The 22,906-nt window shown below is 31.7% G+C and overlaps 1 protein-coding gene across 1 annotated transcript in view; it reads left to right on the top strand.

Annotated features, from left to right (window-relative positions):
- Positions 1-21,039, top strand: part of LOC113040090 (neurocan core protein-like) — a 55,913-nt gene extending 34,874 nt beyond the window's left edge. The window contains exons 7-16 of the mRNA XM_026198343.1: positions 23-430; positions 5,035-5,526; positions 9,522-9,604; positions 9,693-9,948; positions 12,585-12,698; positions 15,215-15,373; positions 17,566-17,648; positions 17,748-17,892; positions 19,528-19,710; positions 20,292-21,039. Of these exons, the coding sequence (XP_026054128.1) occupies positions 23-430; positions 5,035-5,526; positions 9,522-9,604; positions 9,693-9,948; positions 12,585-12,698; positions 15,215-15,373; positions 17,566-17,648; positions 17,748-17,892; positions 19,528-19,710; positions 20,292-20,389 (2,021 nt within the window). The 3' untranslated portion in view covers positions 20,390-21,039. The remainder of the gene's footprint in view (positions 1-22; positions 431-5,034; positions 5,527-9,521; positions 9,605-9,692; positions 9,949-12,584; positions 12,699-15,214; positions 15,374-17,565; positions 17,649-17,747; positions 17,893-19,527; positions 19,711-20,291) is intronic.
- Positions 21,040-22,906: the final 1,867 nt, after the last annotated feature.

The following is a 22,906-nucleotide window of genomic DNA, read 5'->3' as shown; positions in this document are numbered from 1 at the left end:
GCTCATTCTGACTGTATTGCAGACACACAGACTTCCGGCCAGACGGACCGGCCTGACCTTCGACCCTCTAACTGGACCGGACAGCTGGATCTGGACAAAGAGCCGTTGTTGACCTCTGAACCCGCCAAGCTCTCGGCCGAGTATCTGACGGTCCGTCTGCGCGCCGGAGACACGTCTCTGGACTGGAGCGGTCAGCCGGACTCGTTCCCAAACAGACCACAGGTGCTTCCTGATCTGAGTCCGGGCGGCTCGGCCCGAGAGGAAGAGGACGAGGACGAAGGTCTGTCCGGTCAGTCTGTGACTCCTCGAGGAAAGAGTTCCCTCACCAACATCGGCAGCTCGTTCTGGAAACCCTGGAGCTACTTGACAGGAAGTGAAGCCGAGGCCACGCCCCCGAGCCTGACTGACGACAGAACCACTTCCAGATCAGGTGAGTATGAAAGAAAGAAATGGATGCAACACAACTATATTTTCTGACAAGAAAGATGCATTTTAAGCGTTGCATGGCGATAAATCAATATATATTATATTAATAATAAACTTCTGAGTAGTTTTAGATGTTCCACGCAAATTGTTAGACATAATCACAACAGTTGCACTATTTTAGTATTAATTTATGTTTTTGCAGTTAAACAGAGCTGGACAACAGTGTCTTTACTGATAAAAAAAATAAATTAAAATTAAAATTAAAATGTTGCTAATTAAAATGTACAATAACTGACATAAAATACTAATTATACAGAAACAACTATGCAGACGTATAAAAAAAAAAACTAACACAAAATAAAAATACAAAAACTTTAATATTTAAATAAAAAGAAAATATTAAATAAAATATTAATAAAAACTTTCATTGTATATATCTAAAACACAGTAAAAAAAACAATAATGCCGCAAAGTAAAATTATTTAGATTAAACTATACAGGTATATCATTTTTGACTTTAGCTAACTTAACTAATCAGTCATGCTTTTTATTATTATTATTAAAATATATAAAACAGAAAACATGGATTTTGGGAATAATAATAATAATAATAATAATAATAAACTGATGAAAATGTTTCTGTTAAACCTTTAAAACAATTTAATTTACCCATTCAAACAGAATCTAGAAAAAAAAATGTATAGGGCCCTAAAAATTTTTATACATTTATATACATATACATACAATTTTATACAGTTTATACATTATACAATGTCATAATGTTATATATACATATTTAGTTTTTTTATTATTGTTGTTAAATAGTATGTTTCTTGATTTCAATTTATTAGACATTTAGACATTTTTGAATTCAAAAATTGAACCATTAAAACCCGAATCTAGAAAAAAAAATTAAAAAATAAATAAATTGGGGGAAATTTTCATAGGACCCTTAAAATGTTATATTTGTTTACATTTTTTATAAATGGTTGTTAAAAAGTACAAGTTTCTTTATTTCTATTAATAATGCTTTTTGATTTCTCAAATTTAATTTTAAACCTTTAAAGCAATAAATATTTCTATAGCAGTATAGTATTAACATTTTTAATTGTAAATTAGCTTTAGAAAAACTTAAATGAAAATTTGAAATGCTACTTTGGCAAGTAACAAAAAACTTAACTCTGAAATAAAAGTAATGTTACAATTTTTATGTTTTCAGTTTTCATTTTAACTTTAGAATGTTTCAATCATTTTGTTTTGTACTTTTGTCATTATTATTAGTTTTTTTGCACATTTAATAAATTGTTAAATTGTAGTTTCATGATTGCACTTAATTAGAAATGTTTTTAAAGTGTTAAGCGTGATTGAGCTGAGAGATGATCTGTCAGCATTAGTGGGGAATAAATCAAGCTCAGGTCTCAGTTTGGTCTCTGTTTGTCGAGGAGGTAAAGTTATCTTCTCTGTCCTAAACTGAACCTGGCAGCATTAATGTTTAACATCACATGGAAACTTAGGCCTGTCGTCTACATTATTCATTCATAACTGAGGGTTGAAAGCTTGAGACGAGAAGCCAGAAACCGGAAAAGTGCATCCACACGGTTCTCTCATGCACACTGCTGTAATGTATGCTTCAGTGCTTTGTTCTGCTGATATACCAGACTTACCAAAACAGACTAGCTCTCCCAATATCTGTGTGCTGTTTTATGATGGAAAACTCGTTTGTGAGGGTTCTTCTTCATTAGGATGCTGCCTCGGGACAGAAACAAGGACAGCAATGCAGCCGCGAGCATTTAACCTGGAGCCGTATTAGCAATCGCTTATTAGCTTGTAGCGATGCAAGACTGATTTTGTGCATTGTTGCATTGCAAAACATGTCAGCACACATCATACTGTAACTGAATCAAATTTGGGCTTTTTTCCGTGCAGTGTTGAGGAGGGAAAAAGTCAGTGTTGTGAGATATGAACTTAATTGTGAAATGTGGATTTCAAACAATTCTCTTTTTTCACCAAGGAATTAAAACATTTCGAAGCTCAAAATTGCCATGATTTTTTTATTTATTTATTTATTTATTTATTTATTTATTATCTATCTATCTCACAATTTTGAGTTTTATTTTCTTTGCAATTGTGAGACAAAAACAGCAACAATTCTCTTCTTTTTTTTTCTTTTTTTTCACCAAGAAATAAAAAATATTTTAGAAACTCAGATTTTCCATGATTTTTATTAATTTAGTTATTTTATTTCTCAATTTGGACTTTATTTCTCTGCAGTCGTGAGAGAAAAACAGCAAAATTGTAAGATATAAACTCAGAATTGTGAGGAGAAAAAAAGTCAGAATCGTGAAATAAGTCACAATTACCTTAACATTTAAATTTCTTTCTTCTATTTTTATATTCCATAAATTAAGATAAAATATAAATTTATTCCTGCCATGGAATAAAAAAAAGAAAAAATGTAATAGTGACTTTTTATTTCACAATTATGACCTTTTTTCACAAGTTAATCTCACGATGTCTGAGTTTTTGCTAAAAATTGCAAAGAAAATAATTACACATTGTGAGTCGCAATTTCCTTTTTATTTTTATGCTATTATAATATTAAAATTATTATTTTGAATCATAAAATAGCTTTTTAATAACTTAAATTTATTGTTTATTTATTGTAGTTGTGAAGGCAATGTTTTAAGTTAATTTAAAAGATAAAACCTAAGATAATAAATGGAGTAATAGCTTTTATTTTTATATTTTCATTTTTCATTTTCATTTTAGTTTCAGTCATGTGTGTTATTTTATTAATTTTGGCTTTGTAACATATTTTTAAATTAGCTTTATTTTTATTTCAGTTTTATTTCAGTCATTTTGAATTGTAATTAATTGTTATATGTTATGTTGTCAAGGCAACATTTCTAAGTTTTTTTAAGTTAATTTTTTTTATTTCATCTTAGCTTCAATAAATGAAAATTAAAAATCTAAATAATTGATTTCTTTCATAGAAATATAAAATTTTTAGTTTTCACTTTAATTTTAATTTCAATAATGTTGCCATATGTTTTTGTCATTTACTTTTTTTTTTTTTACTGAAAATGTAAAAAAAAAAACTGTTTATAACCTGTTTATAAAAGCCATCTCTCAGTGCACTCCAGCCTTTCGTGGTGAAAATGGTGAATCTGATCACATCAAGACACATGCATTGAGGAATCATCCATGTCTGGAGAACAAACGGACATGAACAGACGGTTCAGATCACTAAATGAGCAATAGTCGTGATACTAGTGAATCACTAACAGACCAAGTCTTAGACGAGAAGATAAAAACTGAATATGTAATGAGAGTCTGGCAGACTCTCTCCAGACACTAAACAGATCGGAGGAATGAATCAGAAAAGAGCAACATCTAAATGCACAAGAGCGTGACTTCTGATTGAATAAAGCCCCACAGACAAATTAATAATCATTACTCTCATTTGGAAATGAGTCTTTGATTAAATCAGTCTCTGGAAGCGTGTTTTAGTCTCTACCTTGATAGAGTTGAGTGTTTGTTTAAGGCAAACATCCTTAATAAATAAAAATATTTATATATTTTTATACATATTTTATTACAATTGAGAGGGAATCTTTTTTAATGAATATTCATACTTTTAATAGTTTAACAGTAATGACTGGAATACACTACATGGTATAAGTGTACTAAAGGCTATAGGCTACGCTATTTTTTTATAATTTATTAATTATTTTTATAATTTTATGTTTATGTTAATTTTAATGTAAGTTTTGGACATTTTATTATCTGCTTTTGTCATTTTCTTAAAAAATATTTATATTTAACTTTTATTTATTTTATTTCAATTTTAGTTTTAGTCATTTCTGTACTTCTGTATATTTCTTAAACTTTTTTCAGTTCATTTTTATTTTTAAGTTTGAATCTTTTTTATGTGCTTTTGTTATTTTTCAACTTACTTATTTTCAGTTAATTAAAATTTTAAGTTTTAGTCATTTTATTATGTGCTTTTGTCAGTTTATTATTATTATTATTATTATTAAAATATTTCTATTTATCTTTTTTCTATATTAGTTTATTATTAATTTAAGTTTATTTATTATTATTATTACTTCAACTTAAACTTATTTCCAGTTCATTCATTTAAATTAAATATTTTCTTTAATATTTATAACTTATTTATTTATTTTATTTCATTTTAAGATTTAGTCATTTCATTATACACTTGTCATTTTTTTTATTTATTATTTTTTTCATATTTCTATCTAACTTTTAAAAAAAAAAAATTTCCATTTCAATATTAGTTTTAGTTATTTTTGTACTTCAACTTAAATTGTTTCAGTTAACGAAAACTATTTATAATAGCTTTATTTTAAGTTAACAATACAGAAAACAGATAAAAAATGTCTGATGTTAATGGAATCTTATTTTAATATTATTGGAGTCTGGTATTATTAATAGGCTGTAATATTAAAGTATTTATTAAATTTCAATTTGACTTTAGTCATTTTGTTATGTGTTTTAATTTTTTTCATTAGTTTTATTAGTTTTCTTCTATTGAACTTTATTCTGGTGATCAGTAACGGCGCTGGCTTGTGTTTGTGTCTGAAGGGTGGAGCCTCTCGTGGCTGTCTGGTCCTTCAGCCGTCGCTGATAAAATAATCACCTCATTTCCATCCACGAGTTCAGTCGTAACGACGATAGCCTCATCAAACCCCACCAGAGACGGACCGGGCGACATTCAGACCAGTCGACCTGCTCCGGACGCTCCGGATTGGGTCGTGGTGACCGAAACACCCGAGCAGAAACCCCAAACCCCAGAACCCAAAGTCTCCGTCTCGACCGAGAACTACTCCCGAGAGAGTCGAGTCCCGGAGACGGAGGGCAGCTTGTGGGGCGACACGTCCCCGTCTTCCCAAACGCCGTTGACGATCATCGCCCAGAGCACGACGTCGTCTGCCACCGGAGACACTGAGACGACCCTTTCGACGTCTGCAGGCGAGTCTCAGACATCAAGCCTCGTCTCGACGGTTCCCATCAGCGTAGAGCAGGAGCTGAGCCTCACCGAGACCGACGGGAAGAACAGCTCCGCTGGAGATGACGGTACGAGTTACTGCGTTCAGGACAACTAATGTAACTCATAGTTTTCATGCGCGCCACTAGGTGGCGTCTGTACTTCCCGGTCAGAGAGCACCTGTCCATCAAAAGCTTACTATCCAATCAGAGTAGATCACTGTTAACTCCGCCCCCATGAGAGGTTTGTGTCAAAACACCAAACGGAAAACTGCGAAACGTAAGCAAAATCTGTGGCAATGCATTCAGAATCCACGATTAGCGAAAACGAATCTTTGAAAAACATTAACAAAGAATGAAGTATATTTGAAGAGCCTGTTAAATTTGTGCGACTTCTTTTGTAATGGCACATTTTTGATAGTTTCTGAAAAAGTTATGTTCAGTTTTATAAAGTTACGTTCATTTCTATTGAACCAAATGTAATTCCATACAGTAGGGGATAAACGATATCAGATCGAGATTTTCTGCTTCATTTGAGAAAACTACCATCAAAAACTCACTGAAACTCAAAGATGCAACCAAAATAAAAGTTTGGTTTAACTTGAAGAAATTATGACGGAAGTATATTACTATTGTATACCAAAATTAACTAAAAATTTTAAAGGAATATCGTCCATTTATATTCATCCATGTTTTAATGTTCAGGAACAATTTCATTTTGTTTTCCTTAATAATGACTAAAACATCTACAAATTTAGTAAATTATTGCTAATTTATATTATATTATATTATATTATATTATATTATATTATATTATATTATATTATATTATATTATATTATGTTATATTATATTATATTATATTATATTATATTATATTATATTATATTATTTTATATTATATTATATTTTATTATTTTATATTACATTATATTATATTATTATTATTTTATATTATATTATATTAATTATATTATGTTATATTATATATTAAAAAGGTAATATTGTAACAAAATCAAGTATTGAAATAACTAAGACTATAACTTAAATAAAAATTATCTCTCTATATTATATTATATTATATATTATATTATATTATATTATATTATATTATATTATATTATATTATATTATATTATATTATATTATATTATTTTATATTATATTATATTATATTATATTATATTATTTTATATTATATTATAATATATTATATTATATATTAAAAAGGTAATAATGTAATAAAATCAAGTATTAAAATAAGTAAGACTATAACTTAAATAAAAATTCTCTATCTCGTTCTCTCTCTCTCTCTCTCTCTCTCTCTCTCTCTCTCTCTCTCTCTCTCTCTCTCTATATATATATATATATATATATATATATGTATGTATATGTATAAATATATAAACAGTGAATGAAAAAGACAAAAACATCCACAAACTAAAAGGAAAGCTGGAAATATATGAATAAAAATGAATAATTTTAAATGAATAAATAACACAGGTCTGAAGCTTACGATGTGTTACGATCAGTTTTATTTAGTGAGATCAACACAGTTACTTCATGAGTATAAATACTGTATGTGTCCAAGTGTGATTATTTGTAGAGATGATATGTTGTGATTTCAGCACACGGAGTGATAATTTGATGATGTGTAAACACTGAATTAAATCAGTCTGCCTGATGGGTAATTGTTTACTCTGCTGCTGACATGATTATCTTTTTCTCTCTCAACGTTGCATGTCGTTCTGTTAAAAATCACCTCGCAGGTTTGCAGTTGCCCTCTTAACCTCACAAAGCAATTATAGAGCGTCCTGTCACATATAGTTCTCTGTGTGTATCCCATCATGCCCTGCCGCTGTGACCTCACGGATGTGGCTCATTTGCATTTGTGGGGAAAACACCTAATGAAGCAATTAGGGCTGAAGCGATGGTTTTCTGCTGTAATGAAGAGAAACAGGCCTGGATGAGGGGGCGTGGCCTGCGGAGTGAGAGGATTGATTGGCGGGTGCTCTCAGCACAGTTACCATGACAACAGAGGCTGAGTGCATCCAGGAGAAAAGTATTTATAAAGCTCATCAATGTAAGAGACAGAGAGGAAAACACAGACTAATAGAGAGAAAGAAAAGAAATAGAATTAAACCGATAGTCCTGCTCTAAACTTGAGTTGAGTGGCTCTTAATTCACACAGAGTTTCACGTTAAGTGATGTAAACCACAGAAACAGTGAACCGAGCCCGGACCGTGATATTTGTAAATTGCATTATTGTAATATTTGGAGCTATTTATGATCAGTGTTTCTGCAGTGAAAATTCTGTCATCATTCCAAACCTGTGTGACTTTCTTAATTCTGTGGAAAACAAAAGATTTATTTTTATTTTATCTATTTTTTAATCAGTTTTAAAATGTACTTACATTCTTGTTATCTGTAAAATTGCATATAGGCATGTTAATGCATATAATGGCAAAAACACAAACACACACACACGCACACACACACACATTGTACATTTTTCATTAAAAAAAAAAAAAATATATATATATATATATATATATATATATATATATATATATATATATATATATATATATATATATATAAAAATTACAACCCTATATATATATATATATATAGTATAATAAATATATTAAAATATAATAAAATAAAAATGTATCGCAAAAACAAAAAGGGAATGTGAAAGCCTTTTTGCAATGTGATTTTCTAAAAAAAAAATATATATATATATATATATATATATATATATATATATATATATATATATATATATATATATATATAGGTTTGTATTGATGGATATCTTATCTTCCATACAATGAAAATGATTAGTCACCAGAGGCTGTCAATCTCCAAAAATGACAAAAGGCACTATATAAATATCATAAAAATTAGTCCAAATGCTGTATTTCAATCTTTGAGACGAGGTGCAGATTGAAATCGAACATTATTTACTCTAAATTCACATTTTTTTTCATCAGTTATTGTCGTTCTATGATAAAGAGCAACTTTGATCATCTAGCACAAACATCTCCCTTCGTGTTCCTTGGAGGAAATAAGGTTTGGGTCGGCACGAGTGTGAGGAAATCTTTAAAAAGTCTTTAAACGTATAGCACATACTGTATATGAGCGTGGTTCTGTGAACGAAGAGGGGTTTTTCTGCCCGATGTCTTCGATTCTCTCTCTCTGCCTGTATATATGTGTGTGTTGTAAGGTGAGACTGTCACAGCGCAGGTCAGCGGTGAAACTCGTTTTATTAGAATGAACCCTTCTCTGAAACTCATTGCTGGAAACCTTTTACAAGCCTCAGTGATCACACACACACACACACACACACACACACACACACACACACACACAGAGCTGAGGTGTGTGTGTGTGAGGCATAACGAAGAGAGAGGCCAGAGAAAGCAGGACTAAATGATAGTGTTGTGTGTTGTTCAGACTGAATGTGCAGCTCAAGATCCGCCCACTTACATTGACTGACATGGAACCCGACCAATCACAGCTCGTCTTTCATGTGACATTCAGGAGTGACTCTAAAACTAACAGACCAGTTTAAATAAAACATTCCCCTAATTTGCTATCGCTCTATACATGATAAATACTGAAAGTTTCATGTGCTTAAACATATTCTTAACATGCAGATTTGACTTTTAAAAGATACGGAAGAGTTTTATGTCATTAGTCTCTTTTCAGATCCAGTGATTACATTGAAACATCTATTTTAATTTATTCAAATATACATGATTTATATTTAATTATATTTTTATATAAATATATTTGTATATTATTTGTGCATTGTTATTACTAAATAAACTATATTAATATTGTACTATTAAAAAATCATGTATGTATAAAAAAAATATATAATGCTAATAAAAAAATGTATTATAAAAATTTAAAAACTAATATTTAATTTCATCATTTTCATACATTAAACCATTAAGGTCTTAAAGCTTCTCTTTTTTGTTCATGCAGTGCATATATTTATTTGAATAATGCACTTTTGATTCATTGATTATGATCTCACACCTAAACAATTATTGCATTTATATTCTGTTATGTAGTGCATAAGTCGAGCATCACTGTTATTACTGCTGATATTAATGTTCAGATCTCCTTTCTGTCAATAACTAGCGAGTGTTTTAATGTAAGACTGATGATGTTTGGAAACTGGAGACTTATTTAGCATGTTTTTGTCCCCGAGCCTCGCTGACGTGTGTCTAAACTCTCATTAGGGCGTTCAGGACTCTTTCAGAGGGTCACATGTGCCCGAGAGTGTGTGCCAGCTTAATATATACAGACAGATTGTGATGGATCACCTCCAGAGCGTCACTGACACCAGACGCTGTGTGTGTGTGTGTGTGTGTGTGTGTGTGTGTTTTGCAGCGGACGACAGATGCAGCTGTCTGCACGGAGGGACGTGTCTTCCTCACGGAGAGGGTTTCCGCTGCTTCTGTCCGCAGGGTTACGCAGGAGAGAGCTGTGAAATCGGTGAGCGAATCCAGAGTTTAAAGGAACAGTTCACCCAAAAATAAAAATTGGCTGAAAATGTCCTCACCCTTAAGATCAGGATGAGTTTGTTTCTTCATCAGGTTTGTGGAAATGTAGCACTGCATCAGTGTGTCATCAGTGGATGCTCTGCAGTGAATGGGTGCCGTCAGAATGAGAGCTGGTCTTTCGCTCTGATCACTAGTATCTGAAATTACATGAATCTAAACGTGTGCTCGGAATTAAATCAAAAGATTAATTCCCCCTGAAACATGTCTAGAAAATGATTTTTTTAAAAGTCCCTATCCAGTCTGTTTGAAGAACTGAAAAGGCCATAAAAAATCATGAAACTGTGCGTGCAAAAATACTCATATTTAAAAATCATACTCATGTCATAAAATCTGCATTTATAACTAGAAGAAAATACCTTTGGAGAAATAAACACACATGATCATCCAGTACATATAATTTTATTATTAATAGTATTTAATAATGTTTAGAATTAGCTTCTATTTTATATTTTCAGTTTAGTTTCAGTTTTAGTCATTTGATGTGCTTTTTTAGCTTTATTTTATTTAAATGTAAGTTTTAATTTATTATTTATTAATTATTAATTTATTAACTAGTAATAGTTATTTGTTAATTCATATATAAGCAATTATGTTATTATAAAAAAATTTTATATTGTGCTTTATTTATTATTATTAGTAGTAGTATTATTATTAGTAGTAGTATTAAGCAATTAAATATTATATATATAGATTCTCATATGTAATAAAGTACAGTGTTATTTTTTTATTAATAGTATTTAATAATGTTTTGAATTAGCTTTTATTTTTATATTTTTAGTTTCAGTTTTAGTAATTTTATGTGCTTTTTTAGCTTTATTTTATTTAAATTTAAGTTTCAATTTATTATTTATTAGTTATTAATTTATTAACTAGTAATAGTTATTTGTTAATTCATATATAAGCAATTATATTATAATAAAGATTTTTTATATGTGCTTTATTTATTATTATTATTATTATTATTATTATTAAACGATTAAATAATACATATATAGATTCTTATATGGTAATAAAGTACAGTGTTATTTTTGTATTAATAGTATTTATAAATGTTTTGAATTGGCTTTTATTTTAATATTTTTAGTTTCAGTTTTAGTAATTTTATGAGCTTTTTTAGCTTTATTTTATTTAAATTTTAGTTTGAATTTATTTAAATCTCAGTTTGAATTTAATATTTAGTAGTAGTTATTTGTTCATTCATAAATATGCAATTATATTATAATAAACTATGTTTTACCTTGTGCTTAATTTATTATTATTATTATTAATTATAAATACTAAGTAATAAAATAATTAATGCTTTTTTAGCTTTATTTTATTTAAATTTTAGTTTTAGAAATTTAAATACTTATTATAATAAAAAAAAAATTTTTTATTTAAGTTATAATATTTTATGTACTGTACGGTGTGTATTTAATGATTCATCCAGATCTTTATGAGTGATCTTTCTTCTGTGAAAAACAAGGGAAACTCTTCAGAGGCTCATCGGTGAAACATCTGCATAATTTATGAGCTGATTTAAATATTCATGAAGAGCAGAAGCACCTTGCGAGTCTTTAAGAAACAGGATATGACATCAGTAGGTGCTCTTCCTTGTGTGTAAAATGGTCAAATGCTGTTCATTTATTTGAATATGATATTTAGAGGTGGATGTTTTCAAAAATAATTTTATTATAAAAAGTTGTACAAAAAAACTTTTCTTTACATAAAACAATTGTATTTATTTTTGTGCTTAACTCTGTAATAATACATACACTCACATTGTGTATTTAATTTTTGTATTTTATATATTTTACTTAGTTTTAGTTATTTTTATTTTATGTTTATTATTTAATAATATTATAAATATTAATCAACAATATATAAATATTCATGTTATATATTATTAATTGATTAATTAATAATTTGTTAATTAATATCTTAATAAAACATTTATTTAATATTGTGCTTTATTTATTATTATGTATTTATAATTTCATCTTATTTTTATATTTTATGTTTCCACTTCAAAAGTTTTTGTTATTTTATTTTATTTTTTTGACATTTTGATTGGTTTTTAATGTCTATATAGTATTTATTAATTTGTATTTATTTTACTTAGTTTAATATTAGTTATTAATACATTTTTAATTTATTAAATCATATGTATAAACAGAATTTATTTAATATTGGGCTTTATTTATTATGATGTATTTATTATTAGATCTTATTTTTATATTAACCAAGTTATTAGTTTTTCTAAATGCAATCATTTTTATTAAATTCCTTTTAAGTTTTTTTTACTTTTGACTTTTTATCTGATATTTATATTTCATTATTTCAGCTTTATTTTATATATATATAGTTTTACTTTACAATAACAACAAAATGGGTTTTTATGTGCATATACAAATGTATGCCGATGTCTGCTGAAGTCTGTGTTTCTACAGAGGAAAGGCCCATGTAATCCTAATGTGTATAATTTATTCCTGCTAAGGGAACTTTGGGAGAAACATCTGAGAGCAAGTGCTGAGTCTTGCTCTGGGACACAGAGAGACTCCTGAGTGATGCTTTCTAACTCTGTTTCAGATGTGGATGAGTGTCAGTCGAGCCCCTGTGAGAACGGCGGCACCTGTATCGATAAAGAGGACTCGTATGTGTGTCTCTGTTTGCCGAGTTACAGCGGAGACCGATGTGAGAGAGGTGAGACACCCGAGTCTGAACATTAGCTCAGAAACATCTGCAGACATCTGATGCTTTCCTGCAACCCGACTCAAATTGAAGCTTGTGACAAACATTTGTTTGCCAAAGTCTATTTTATTTGCTAATAATACTTGCTTCACTCTGCATTATTTGACTTAGTTATGCACCATTTTTAATTCTATGCAGATATGAATATATGATATATAAAAGTAGATGAGGCTGATAAATGATGCATACAATGAACTATACAAAATTTCAGTAAAATAAAAAAGGAATTGAAGCTGTTTACTCTAATCCAAGCCTCTTAACTGCCATAAACATCACCACTTCTTTTACTTTATTACATTAAATTAATACATTGCATGCAAGATGCAAATCTATAAAATTCATGTAATGCATGTATGTACAGTATAAAAAATGTCTTGCTTATGCATATTCACACTGTGCAAAAATAAGTCAAATTAATATATTGCATATGCATATTTGTATTGTGCATATGGCTCTTTACAGGACACCCAGACTTAAAACTGACATGTAATGTCTCTCTAAAATAATGCCCCCTACAGAGGAAAGACCTCCATAGCTTGTTGTCAGGATATGCATGTAATAGTTTTGTGCAAAAATTGCATATTTGCATGTGCAAAATAGTCATATTAATATATTGCATATGCATATTTGTATTATGCAAAAATCTGTTAAATTAATATTGCATATGCAAATAAAATCTTCAAATATTCAAAGTTCACAATGTCCAAAACTTTGTCAAATTAATAATAATCTGCCAGTGCAGTTTATAATATTAACTTGCATAAACTGCGTACGCATATTTGCATTGTGCATAAATAAGTCAAATTAATATATTGCAATGCAATGTGCACTAATAGCTTGCAAATATTGCATTTGTAGTATATTCACACTGTGCAAAAAAATCGGTGAAATTAATACATTGTCGTATGTAGTTATATCTTGCATACTGTATTGTGTATGCATATTTGCACTGTGCAAAAATCTAATTAACATATTGCTTATGCAATATGCAACAATTTTAGAATATATTGCACATGCATATTTGAATATAACTTACATATACATATTTGCATCATGCAAAAATCTTTCAAATTAATATTAATATTAATTTGCATACAGTATGTCTAATTCGCATTGTGCAAAAATCTGTCAAATAAGTAAAATAGCAATGTGAATGGAGTCAGTTAGTAATATAAGCAAAGAAAACAAACATGGTATTCTGCCAGGTCTTTTCATTCCTCTCATTAGTGTTTTACAACGTTTGAGGTGTGGTGTGCATACTTCATTATGTTGACCACACTCTCTCTCTCTTTGTAACACACTGTGGCACTCATCTCAGTGGTTTTGCAGACTGCTCAGACCTCCTCTGCATCCCGTAGTGACAGCGACTCTAACGATGATGCATTACTGCTAATAATGCCGTTGGCTGATGGCACAGAACTGCACTTCACACAAGTGTGATGTCACAGCGCTGTATCACTGTGCATGCATTTAGAAGATGCTTCATGCTGCTGTAGAGATTTATATAGCATCTGTAGCTGATGGACATTCATTTCACAGTCTATTGCATGTTCGTGTTTAATCTGAGATGTTTCCCATAGAGCACAACAGTCTAGCTCGGAAAGTCTTTTTCATTCACTTTCTGAAAATGCATTTCTTAAAGGTTTCTTTTAACCAGTTCCAAGATGAATAGCATCCATTAATTTTTCTTTGCTGTTTTTAGTGTCTTTGTTTATGTAAATTCTTGCATGGTTTACTAACTCTCAACTAACCTCTTCCACCGAAACTGCAAAATTAACTCAATAAATTAATTAAAAAAATGTAATTAAATTAGCATATTGCACATTCAGCAATACCTTGCATGTATTTCGTAAGAGTAATATGGTTTAGAAAATTGTATCACCCTCATCTATTTAAATAAAGCAGCTGGAAGAATTAAAGCATATAGATTTCAAAATAAGAGTCCCTGTGTATTTCAGGCTTTCTTTCTACACTTCAATCATTTACACTCATATCATTGTTTCATTTCTCTTTATTTGTTTCAAAAGCATCCATTTAATAAGAAGGATAATGTTCCGTCAGCTGGTTTTATTCACAAATTAAACCACTTCAGGATGATACGAGACCTTCTTTTATTAATATTTTGAATTCTTTTTTATATTTTCTGTTTCCAGTTGAATTTTAGTTGTTGAATTTTTCTCAGAATTGCAAGAAATAAATTTAAAAAATCATGCAATTATTAGAATTTTTAATTATTTTTTTTTATGACTGCAAATTTATCTCACAATTCAGATGTATTATTATTATTATTACTATTATGTTTTACATTTTGAGTGATAAACTTGGAATTGCAAGACAGAAACTCATAATTGCAAAGAAAAACAAGTCTGAAATGTGAGATTAGAGGTTTCTATTTAATTTTTTTTTTAATATATAAAAGGTATTAAAAATAATAACCCTGTCAGTGATGTCTATTTTTCTGTCTCCAGACACAGAGGACTGTGAACACAGCTGGAAGAAGTTCCACGGTCACTGCTATCGTCTGTTTCCTGGCAGACACACCTGGGAGGACGCAGAGAAGGACTGCAGGGAGCACAGCAGTCACCTGACCAGCATCACTTCCTCCATGGAGCAGGACTTCCTCAACGGTCCGCCTCAAGCTGCAGAACTTATATACAAAATAAATAAATAAATTTAGGGAAGTAAGCAAGTTTAGGGGAAGTCGTGGCCTAGTGGTTAGAGAGTTTGACTCCTATCCCTAGGGTCGTGGATTCAGTGAGTGTGTGTGTGTGTGTGTGCGTGTGCGTGCACTTTGTATAGGTTAAATGCAGAGCACGAATTCTGAGTCTGGGTCACCATACTTGGATGAATGTCACTTCACTTAAATAATAAAAGTTAAAAAATGTAATAATAAATAAATATAAATATATATATGCTTAAATAATAAATATATATGTGTATGTGTGTGTGTGTGTGTAAAATTATAATAATAAATATAATACATTTTTCATTTAATAAATAATTAATAAAAGTAGTGTGTGTGTATATATATATATATATATATATATATATATATACACTACTTTTATTAATTATTTATTAATTGAAAAATGTATTATATTATATATATATATATATATATATATATATATATATATATATATATATATATATATATGTATGTATATATATATTAGGGGTGTAACGATACGCGTATTCGTATTGAACCGTTCGGTACGACGCTTTCGGTTCGGTACGCGGTACGCATTATGCATACCGAACGGTTCGTTGGACTAATTAATTATATTTGGAAAAAAAAAAGAGAAATATAATGATATGCGTTCAACAAGGTAGCCCAATAACCCAAACGACGTAACAGGCAACGCCCCTGACACTCCCGAAGAAGAAAAAAACACCAACTTATGTTTATGTTATGTTATGACTCAGTCAGGCGCTCGCTCACTCAGTACGCGCTGAAGGCTCGTTGCAAAATGGCCAATGCGTTTAACAGACTAGAAAAAGAAGATGACTCTCAAACATATTGTTTGAGATGCATGATTCCATCTATGAGCTGCTCGATCAGAGTGACATGAGAGCCCCTCCTTAGAACATTATTTGTAAATCCATGTTATGGTAAGTGTGCACGTGAAGTCTTTGCACACTTTCTGAAATCCACACTGTGGTAAGTTTGCACACTACACTAGTGCTCTGCATTCTTTCTAAAATCCTATATAGTGAGGGCTTCGCGCGGTTGCTTCATTGCTTTAAAAAAAAAAAAACACCAGCGTGAATACTTGAAACATGTCAACTCATTTACGCCGACATCACCTTATTGTGTCAGTATCTGGGAAAAGACGAAAAAAAGGAGAAACATGCACGCAACAAACTATGCCTGCAGCATTTAGACACCAGTATTATAGCTTACAGGGAATCCAACCCAAACACCAGACCTGTTGGTTATTTTAGGATCTTATATTTCTGGTCTGTTAAATGCATTAGACATTTTGCAACGAGCCTTCAGCGCGTGCTGAGTGAGCGAGCGCCTTAGGGGCCGTTCACATATCGTGCCTGAAAACGCGTGGAAAACGCTAAGCGCGTCTTTCTCCTCCTTTCCAAAGCGCTCGGGCAGAAGCGCTCATGAGGCGTCTGTCTTTGCTAAGCAACAATGACGTGCTCTCTCCATGAGACGCGGAAATTTCAGCAAAGGATAAATGGATTTGCAGCTCTAAAAATCGCTTGCAGTAGCTCTGCTACTAAATTTATTTCAAAATTGCAATCCATATACAACTATGATCAGCTGTTCCTTCATCTTGGCTGAGTTTTCAACGTTGTTACGGGAAAGGATGAAGCTGATTGGTTGGTTCTTGTCACATGACCCGCGGTGCGCTTGCGGCATTCTGAAAAGTTGAGATGTTTTTGCATTTTGCTGTATCTAAAACGTACCGAACCGAACCGAACCGAACCGTGACATCAGTGTATCGTATCGAACCGAACCGTGAATTTTGTGAACCGTTACACCCCTAATATATATATATATATATATACATACATACAAATACAAACACAGCATGTATATGTCAAAACAATTGCAGGATATGCAGAATATTCACATTTTATGAGCATAGTACAAGCAGTTTATGAGTTGGTGAAAAGCTAATAATTAAATAAAAAAAATTAAATTCAAATAAATAAAGAAAAAAAAATACTTGCTCAAAAAAAAAAACAAGAAATATTTTGTTTACCTCCATTAACTGACATCAGAGAAGCATAGGAATCTGTTATTACATTATTGAAATATTACCTTCATTTAAGTGAGTGTTTCCTCATCTGTCCTGATCAGGTCTGGGTCATGAGAACGTCTGGATTGGTTTGAATGATCGTACAGTGGAAGAGGACTTCCAGTGGACTGATGGGATAGATGTTGTGAGTTATCTCTTGATTGTGTCACAATGTTTTGCACGGTGCACGTTCTTTTTCCACATTGCTTCATTTGTAATAGTTGGACATGTGTTCCTCTCTCAGGTGTATGAGAACTGGCGTGAGCATCAGCCGGATAACTTCTTTGCGGGCGGAGAGGATTGTGTGGTGATGGTCACCAGAGAGGACGGGAAATGGAACGACGTTCCCTGCAACTACAACCTACTCTACGTCTGCAAGAAAGGAACCGGTGAGACTGTAATACTTTAACTCAGCAGGAATGCATTCAGTTGCTCAAAAGTGACAGTAAAGACTTTTATAATGTTACAGATTATAACCATTTCAAATATGCTGTTCTTTTGATCTTTCTATTCCACAAAGAATCTTGAAAAATAAAATGCACACAAATAATCAGCAGCTGTGTTCAACATTGATGATAATCAGAAATGAATTGAATCAAATGAATCACGATTTAAAATACTTTAGAGATTTGCGCTGAAACGTTTGAGGTACTGAGCTAGAGCAGCACTCTTTTGTGTTCCCTTTCATTGATTCCTTACATTTTCTTGCTCTTATGCAAACTTGATGATGTTTTCTGAACCTTTAAAGCTTTAATGCATCGAACATTGACACACACCTCTGAACAGAGCATGTTTTACAGTTTAACTGGTTATCGATCATCATGAGTGTGTGAGTGTGTGTGTGTGTAAGTTTGTAAGAGTGTGTGTGTCTGTGTGTGTGTGTGTGTGTGTGTGAGTGTACGTTTGTAAGAGTGTGTGTGTGTGTAAGTTTGTAAGAGTGTGTGTGTGTGTGTGTGAGTGTAAGTTTGTAAGAGAGTGTGTGTGTGTGTGTGTGTGTGTGAGTGTAAGTTTGTAAGAGTGTGTGTGTGTGTGTGTGTGTGTCTGTCTGTGTGTGTGAGTGTAAGTTTGTAAGTGTGTGTGTGTGTGTATGTGTGTAAGTTTGTAAGAGTGTGTGTGCGTGTGTGTGTGTGTAAGTTTGTAAGAGTGTGTGTGCGTGTGTGTGTGTGAGTGTAAGTTTGTAAGAGTGTGTGTGTGTGTGAGCACCTCGCTCCTGCTTCATCGGCTCTGTGTGGCTTTTCAGTGGAGAGACGCTCTAAACCTCCACACAGCAGGGTCTCAGGTTTTAGGGTGTGAGTATTCAGACCCCATTGAGAAGGGCTCAGATGGTGGATTTATGTTCTGGGCTCTGCACTACATTTCCCACGATGCCGTCCTTTGTGGCACGTCCAGGATCTCTCGCGGTTTCCTGTGGTAGAGACGCCAGAGGACAGATTTACAGCCGGTGGCTTCCTGCCTTTGGAAATCAGTTTCATTGTCTGGAGACGGAGCGTTTGTGCCAAGACTTCAGGATTTCATCTCAGTTGAAAAGGTTAACGTTTATAAAACTGGAACCTGAAGTATCCAGATTTGTGTTTACAGGTTTATCAGTGACTGATTGTGTTTCTGTCAATCTGAGCCACAGTCAAAACATCTTGAAACTCTGGTGAAACGGTTTCTTATTGACATTGAGCACTTTTCTCATGTATGGTTCATGAATGTGTCTTAAAGACATAGTTCACCCAAGAATGGAAATAGAAGAGTTTAGATCCAACCCTAATTAAACAAACCTGATCAAACCAATCAAGTCCTTCAGGTGTGTCTGAAAACTACATGCTATGTGTGTTGGAGCTAAACTCTGCAATCAGAGTTATATTGAAAATGTCCTGGCTCTTCCGAGCTTTATAATGGCAGTGAATGGGTGTCTAGATTTTGAAGCAAAATAAAGTGCATCCATGCATCATATCAGATTTAAATGATTTTAAGGATCAGTTCAGTTTGACAGACGCTGATTGTTTATGAAGTATGATATGTCTGTGTGTTTGCAGTGATGTGTGGCACTCCGCCGGCCGTGGATAACACCTATCTAGTGGGCCGCAGACGCTCACACTACGACATCCACGCGGTGGTTCAGTACCAGTGCGTCGACGGCTTCTTTCAGAGACACATCCCGACTGTCCGCTGCCGACCCGACGGGACCTGGGAAAGACCCAAGATCATCTGCACTAAATGTGAGTTTTATATTTATATTTATATTTATATTTATATTTATATTTATATTTATATTTATTAATTAATTAATTTATTTATTTATATATTTTTTCTGGTTTAATTTTCATTCTAATTAAAATTTTATTATTTTTATTATTTAAATAATTTTAAATATACGTTTTCGTAATTTTTCTTTTTTTTGTCATTTATATGACATGTCTTTATAGATTTATAGATTTTTATTCAAGTTTTAAATGAAAAATAGAAATGCTGGTTTGACAATAAGCTGAATTAAAATCCTTATATTTTATTTATCAAGTCACAAATATGTTTTTTTGTTTTTTTTTGTTTTAGTTCTTAGTTTCATATTTTAGGTTAGTTAACTATAATAACCCTGATTGTTATTAAAGTATAAAAATAAGTTCATCAGAACATGAACTAATGTCGTGTAATTAACCAGTTACTTAAATATTCCTGATTATGTCAGTTGGAAGATAGCACTATCCTGTAGCTCCACTTTGGATAAAAGCGTGTGCCAAATTAATTAATATATTGTAATTATAAATGCAAAGCAGTCATGTGATTGTTTGTTTCCCTCCAGCGCGGAGATCTCACCGTTATCGTCGGCAACATCACAGATCTCGGCGCGAGCATCGACGACACCGGAGACACGGATCTGGGCACAGGGGGCGGGACTAAGTTACATAGGGCGGGGCTTAAAAGCAGGGGGCGTGGCCTCCGACGCCGTGTGGAATCACTACCAATGGAAAGGACAGAAATAATAGTTCTTTTTTACCGCTGTTAATTAGGTTTCATTAACCCTCTATTCACATGCCCTTCATTAGAGGAATGTTTTTAATTGGTTATTGGTAGCTCATGCTCATATTTGTTCAGCTTTAGATTTTTTGGGATGTGATGCTTTAATGAAATACTGAACATCCAATCATTCATATTCATGAAACGAGATGCTCTTCATGTGTTTGAATGGCACAGTAATTATTTGTACCCCTTGAGACTTTTCTATACTTTTTATTTTGAGCGTTTGGTGAAGATTTGGTTTATATTGCAAATCATGAACTATTGTGACGTGTTTGATTAGAATCACAGTGAAACCTCTTATGGTCATAAATGAGTGTATTTCAATGAAGAAAAGCATCATGTTTCACACTGAAAATGAAAGAAAAATTTTTTTAAATTATTTGTTCCATAAAGAAAATGAAGCCTGTTTTTATAAGCATTAAGTTTTTTGTATTGTGACAATTAAAGCATCCTCAAATTAAGTATCAAAATGTTAAATATCATAATAAATAAATAAAAATAATTGTGATAGAGAATTAAAAAATCAACCTGTCCAGAAAAATGTATTAATTAAAAAGAGAAATTCAGCATAAATTAAATAAATGCCACCATGAAATATACTTAAAATAGTAAAATAATTTAATTAATTGTCACAATTAAAAAAAAATTATGCCAGTGTTATTTTAGTGTCACTGAGATTCTATTATATTTTTATTAATATTTCGCATCAGTTTAAATGTTTCCATTTTCAATTTAATTTTAGTAAAAGTTTTAGTAATCTTTAGTTTTTTGTGTCATTTTAGTAATGTTTGTTTTTATATGTCTATATAGTTTTTATTATTTTTATTTTTTTAGTGCATCAAGTTAATCTAAATTAAAATTATAAATGTTGCCTTAGCAACTAGCTGAAATAAAAATGTATTTAATTTAAGCAATGTAAATACTTCAATGTTTTTAATTTTAGTTTTAGTTTAGCGATAATAACCCTGCTTTATGCAAAATGTAAAATCTTATTTTATAAAAAAATTTTTTATTTGGGGTGAACTGAAACATTGCATTGTAATCAGATCTCACACAAATTGTTATGAAGCATCTGAAAGATCTGGAATTGAGATGATTGACAGGTGCTCGTCAAACTATCACTTCAGCGTGAATCCGAATGAATCGTTTCTGTTGACTTGAATCTGACTCGACCTGAAAGAGAAAACGGAGCCTAGGAAAAAGTTTATGCATGAGCACATATTTTAATTGCATTGTGACACATTTTAATTGAAATACTTGAGTGAGTGTTCACAGACTTCATCAGATACGTAATCTGCTTGATAACATGTCAACATGTGTCTCGGTGTCCTTCCTGTGTGTGTGTGTGTGTGTGTGTTATTTGAGACAACTGCATGCGATTCTGTGTGTGTTTTTTTGTTTGGCGTTTAACACACAAAAGTGCTTCCGAATCTCTCACTTCTGAGGATCACTCTCAGTTAGGATGCTGTCTATGTAGGGAGCACTAGGTTTGGAGCAGATGTGTTTTTGTGTGTCTTTTCTTCTCAGTATCGTCTGTTTGCTCTGTGTGTTTATTTATAATAACATGTATTCTTTAGTGAACATGATGAACGATTAATCCACCAACTCACTCTTCTCTTTACTCTTCTGTAAATAAATCATCTTCACTCATTCATTCCTTCATAACGAACTTTGTTTACTTGGTTTTAGTGACAACACTGATGATTGTTCTTAACTCCGTTTTTTATTCTCATATCTGAACACATTTAATCAGCCTCTTCAGTATTATAATTAGCAGAAGTGATATAGAAATGTGTTTTTCACACACTAACTTGAGCATATGTTTGGATCTTTTTATTAAATCCTCATTAAAAGATGACTCAAACTTTGATGTTTTTATGGCTTCACTTCTCATTTGTTGATGTGTTTTTGTTCTTTATTAAACTCGAAACAAACCAACAATAAATCTGATTGGATCAAAACTGCTGTGATTTCAGATGTTTTATTTGAGTGACCTACTCCTGTCAAAACTGAACTTGGCACTGAACTCTATTTCCTATTTAATACTCTAAAGTACTTAGACACAATATTAATAAAGGTGAGTTGACTTTAAATTTAAAAACATGGAATTGTTTCTTACAAATCTTGTGGATTACTGCATCACTTGTGGATTATTGTGATGTTTTTACCAGACTCTCATTCTGACGGCACCCATTCACTGCAGAGCATCCACCGATGAGACACTGATGGAAAGCTACATTTCTACAAATCTGATGAAGAAACAAACTCATCTACATCTCGGATGGCCTGAGGGTGAACACATTTTCTGTATCTTTAAGCAAAATCTCTGTTGTAGGAGAAACAACTGAGATATTAAAGCGATCTCATTTATGATATTGGTTTCCTGAGGGATTTGTT

Source organism: Carassius auratus, chromosome 2 (assembly GCF_003368295.1).
Source record: "Carassius auratus strain Wakin chromosome 2, ASM336829v1, whole genome shotgun sequence".
Classification (NCBI taxonomy): domain Eukaryota; kingdom Metazoa; phylum Chordata; class Actinopteri; order Cypriniformes; family Cyprinidae; genus Carassius; species Carassius auratus.
Note: the sequence above shows the minus strand (reverse complement) of the source record. Positions and strands in the feature narration are given on the sequence as shown.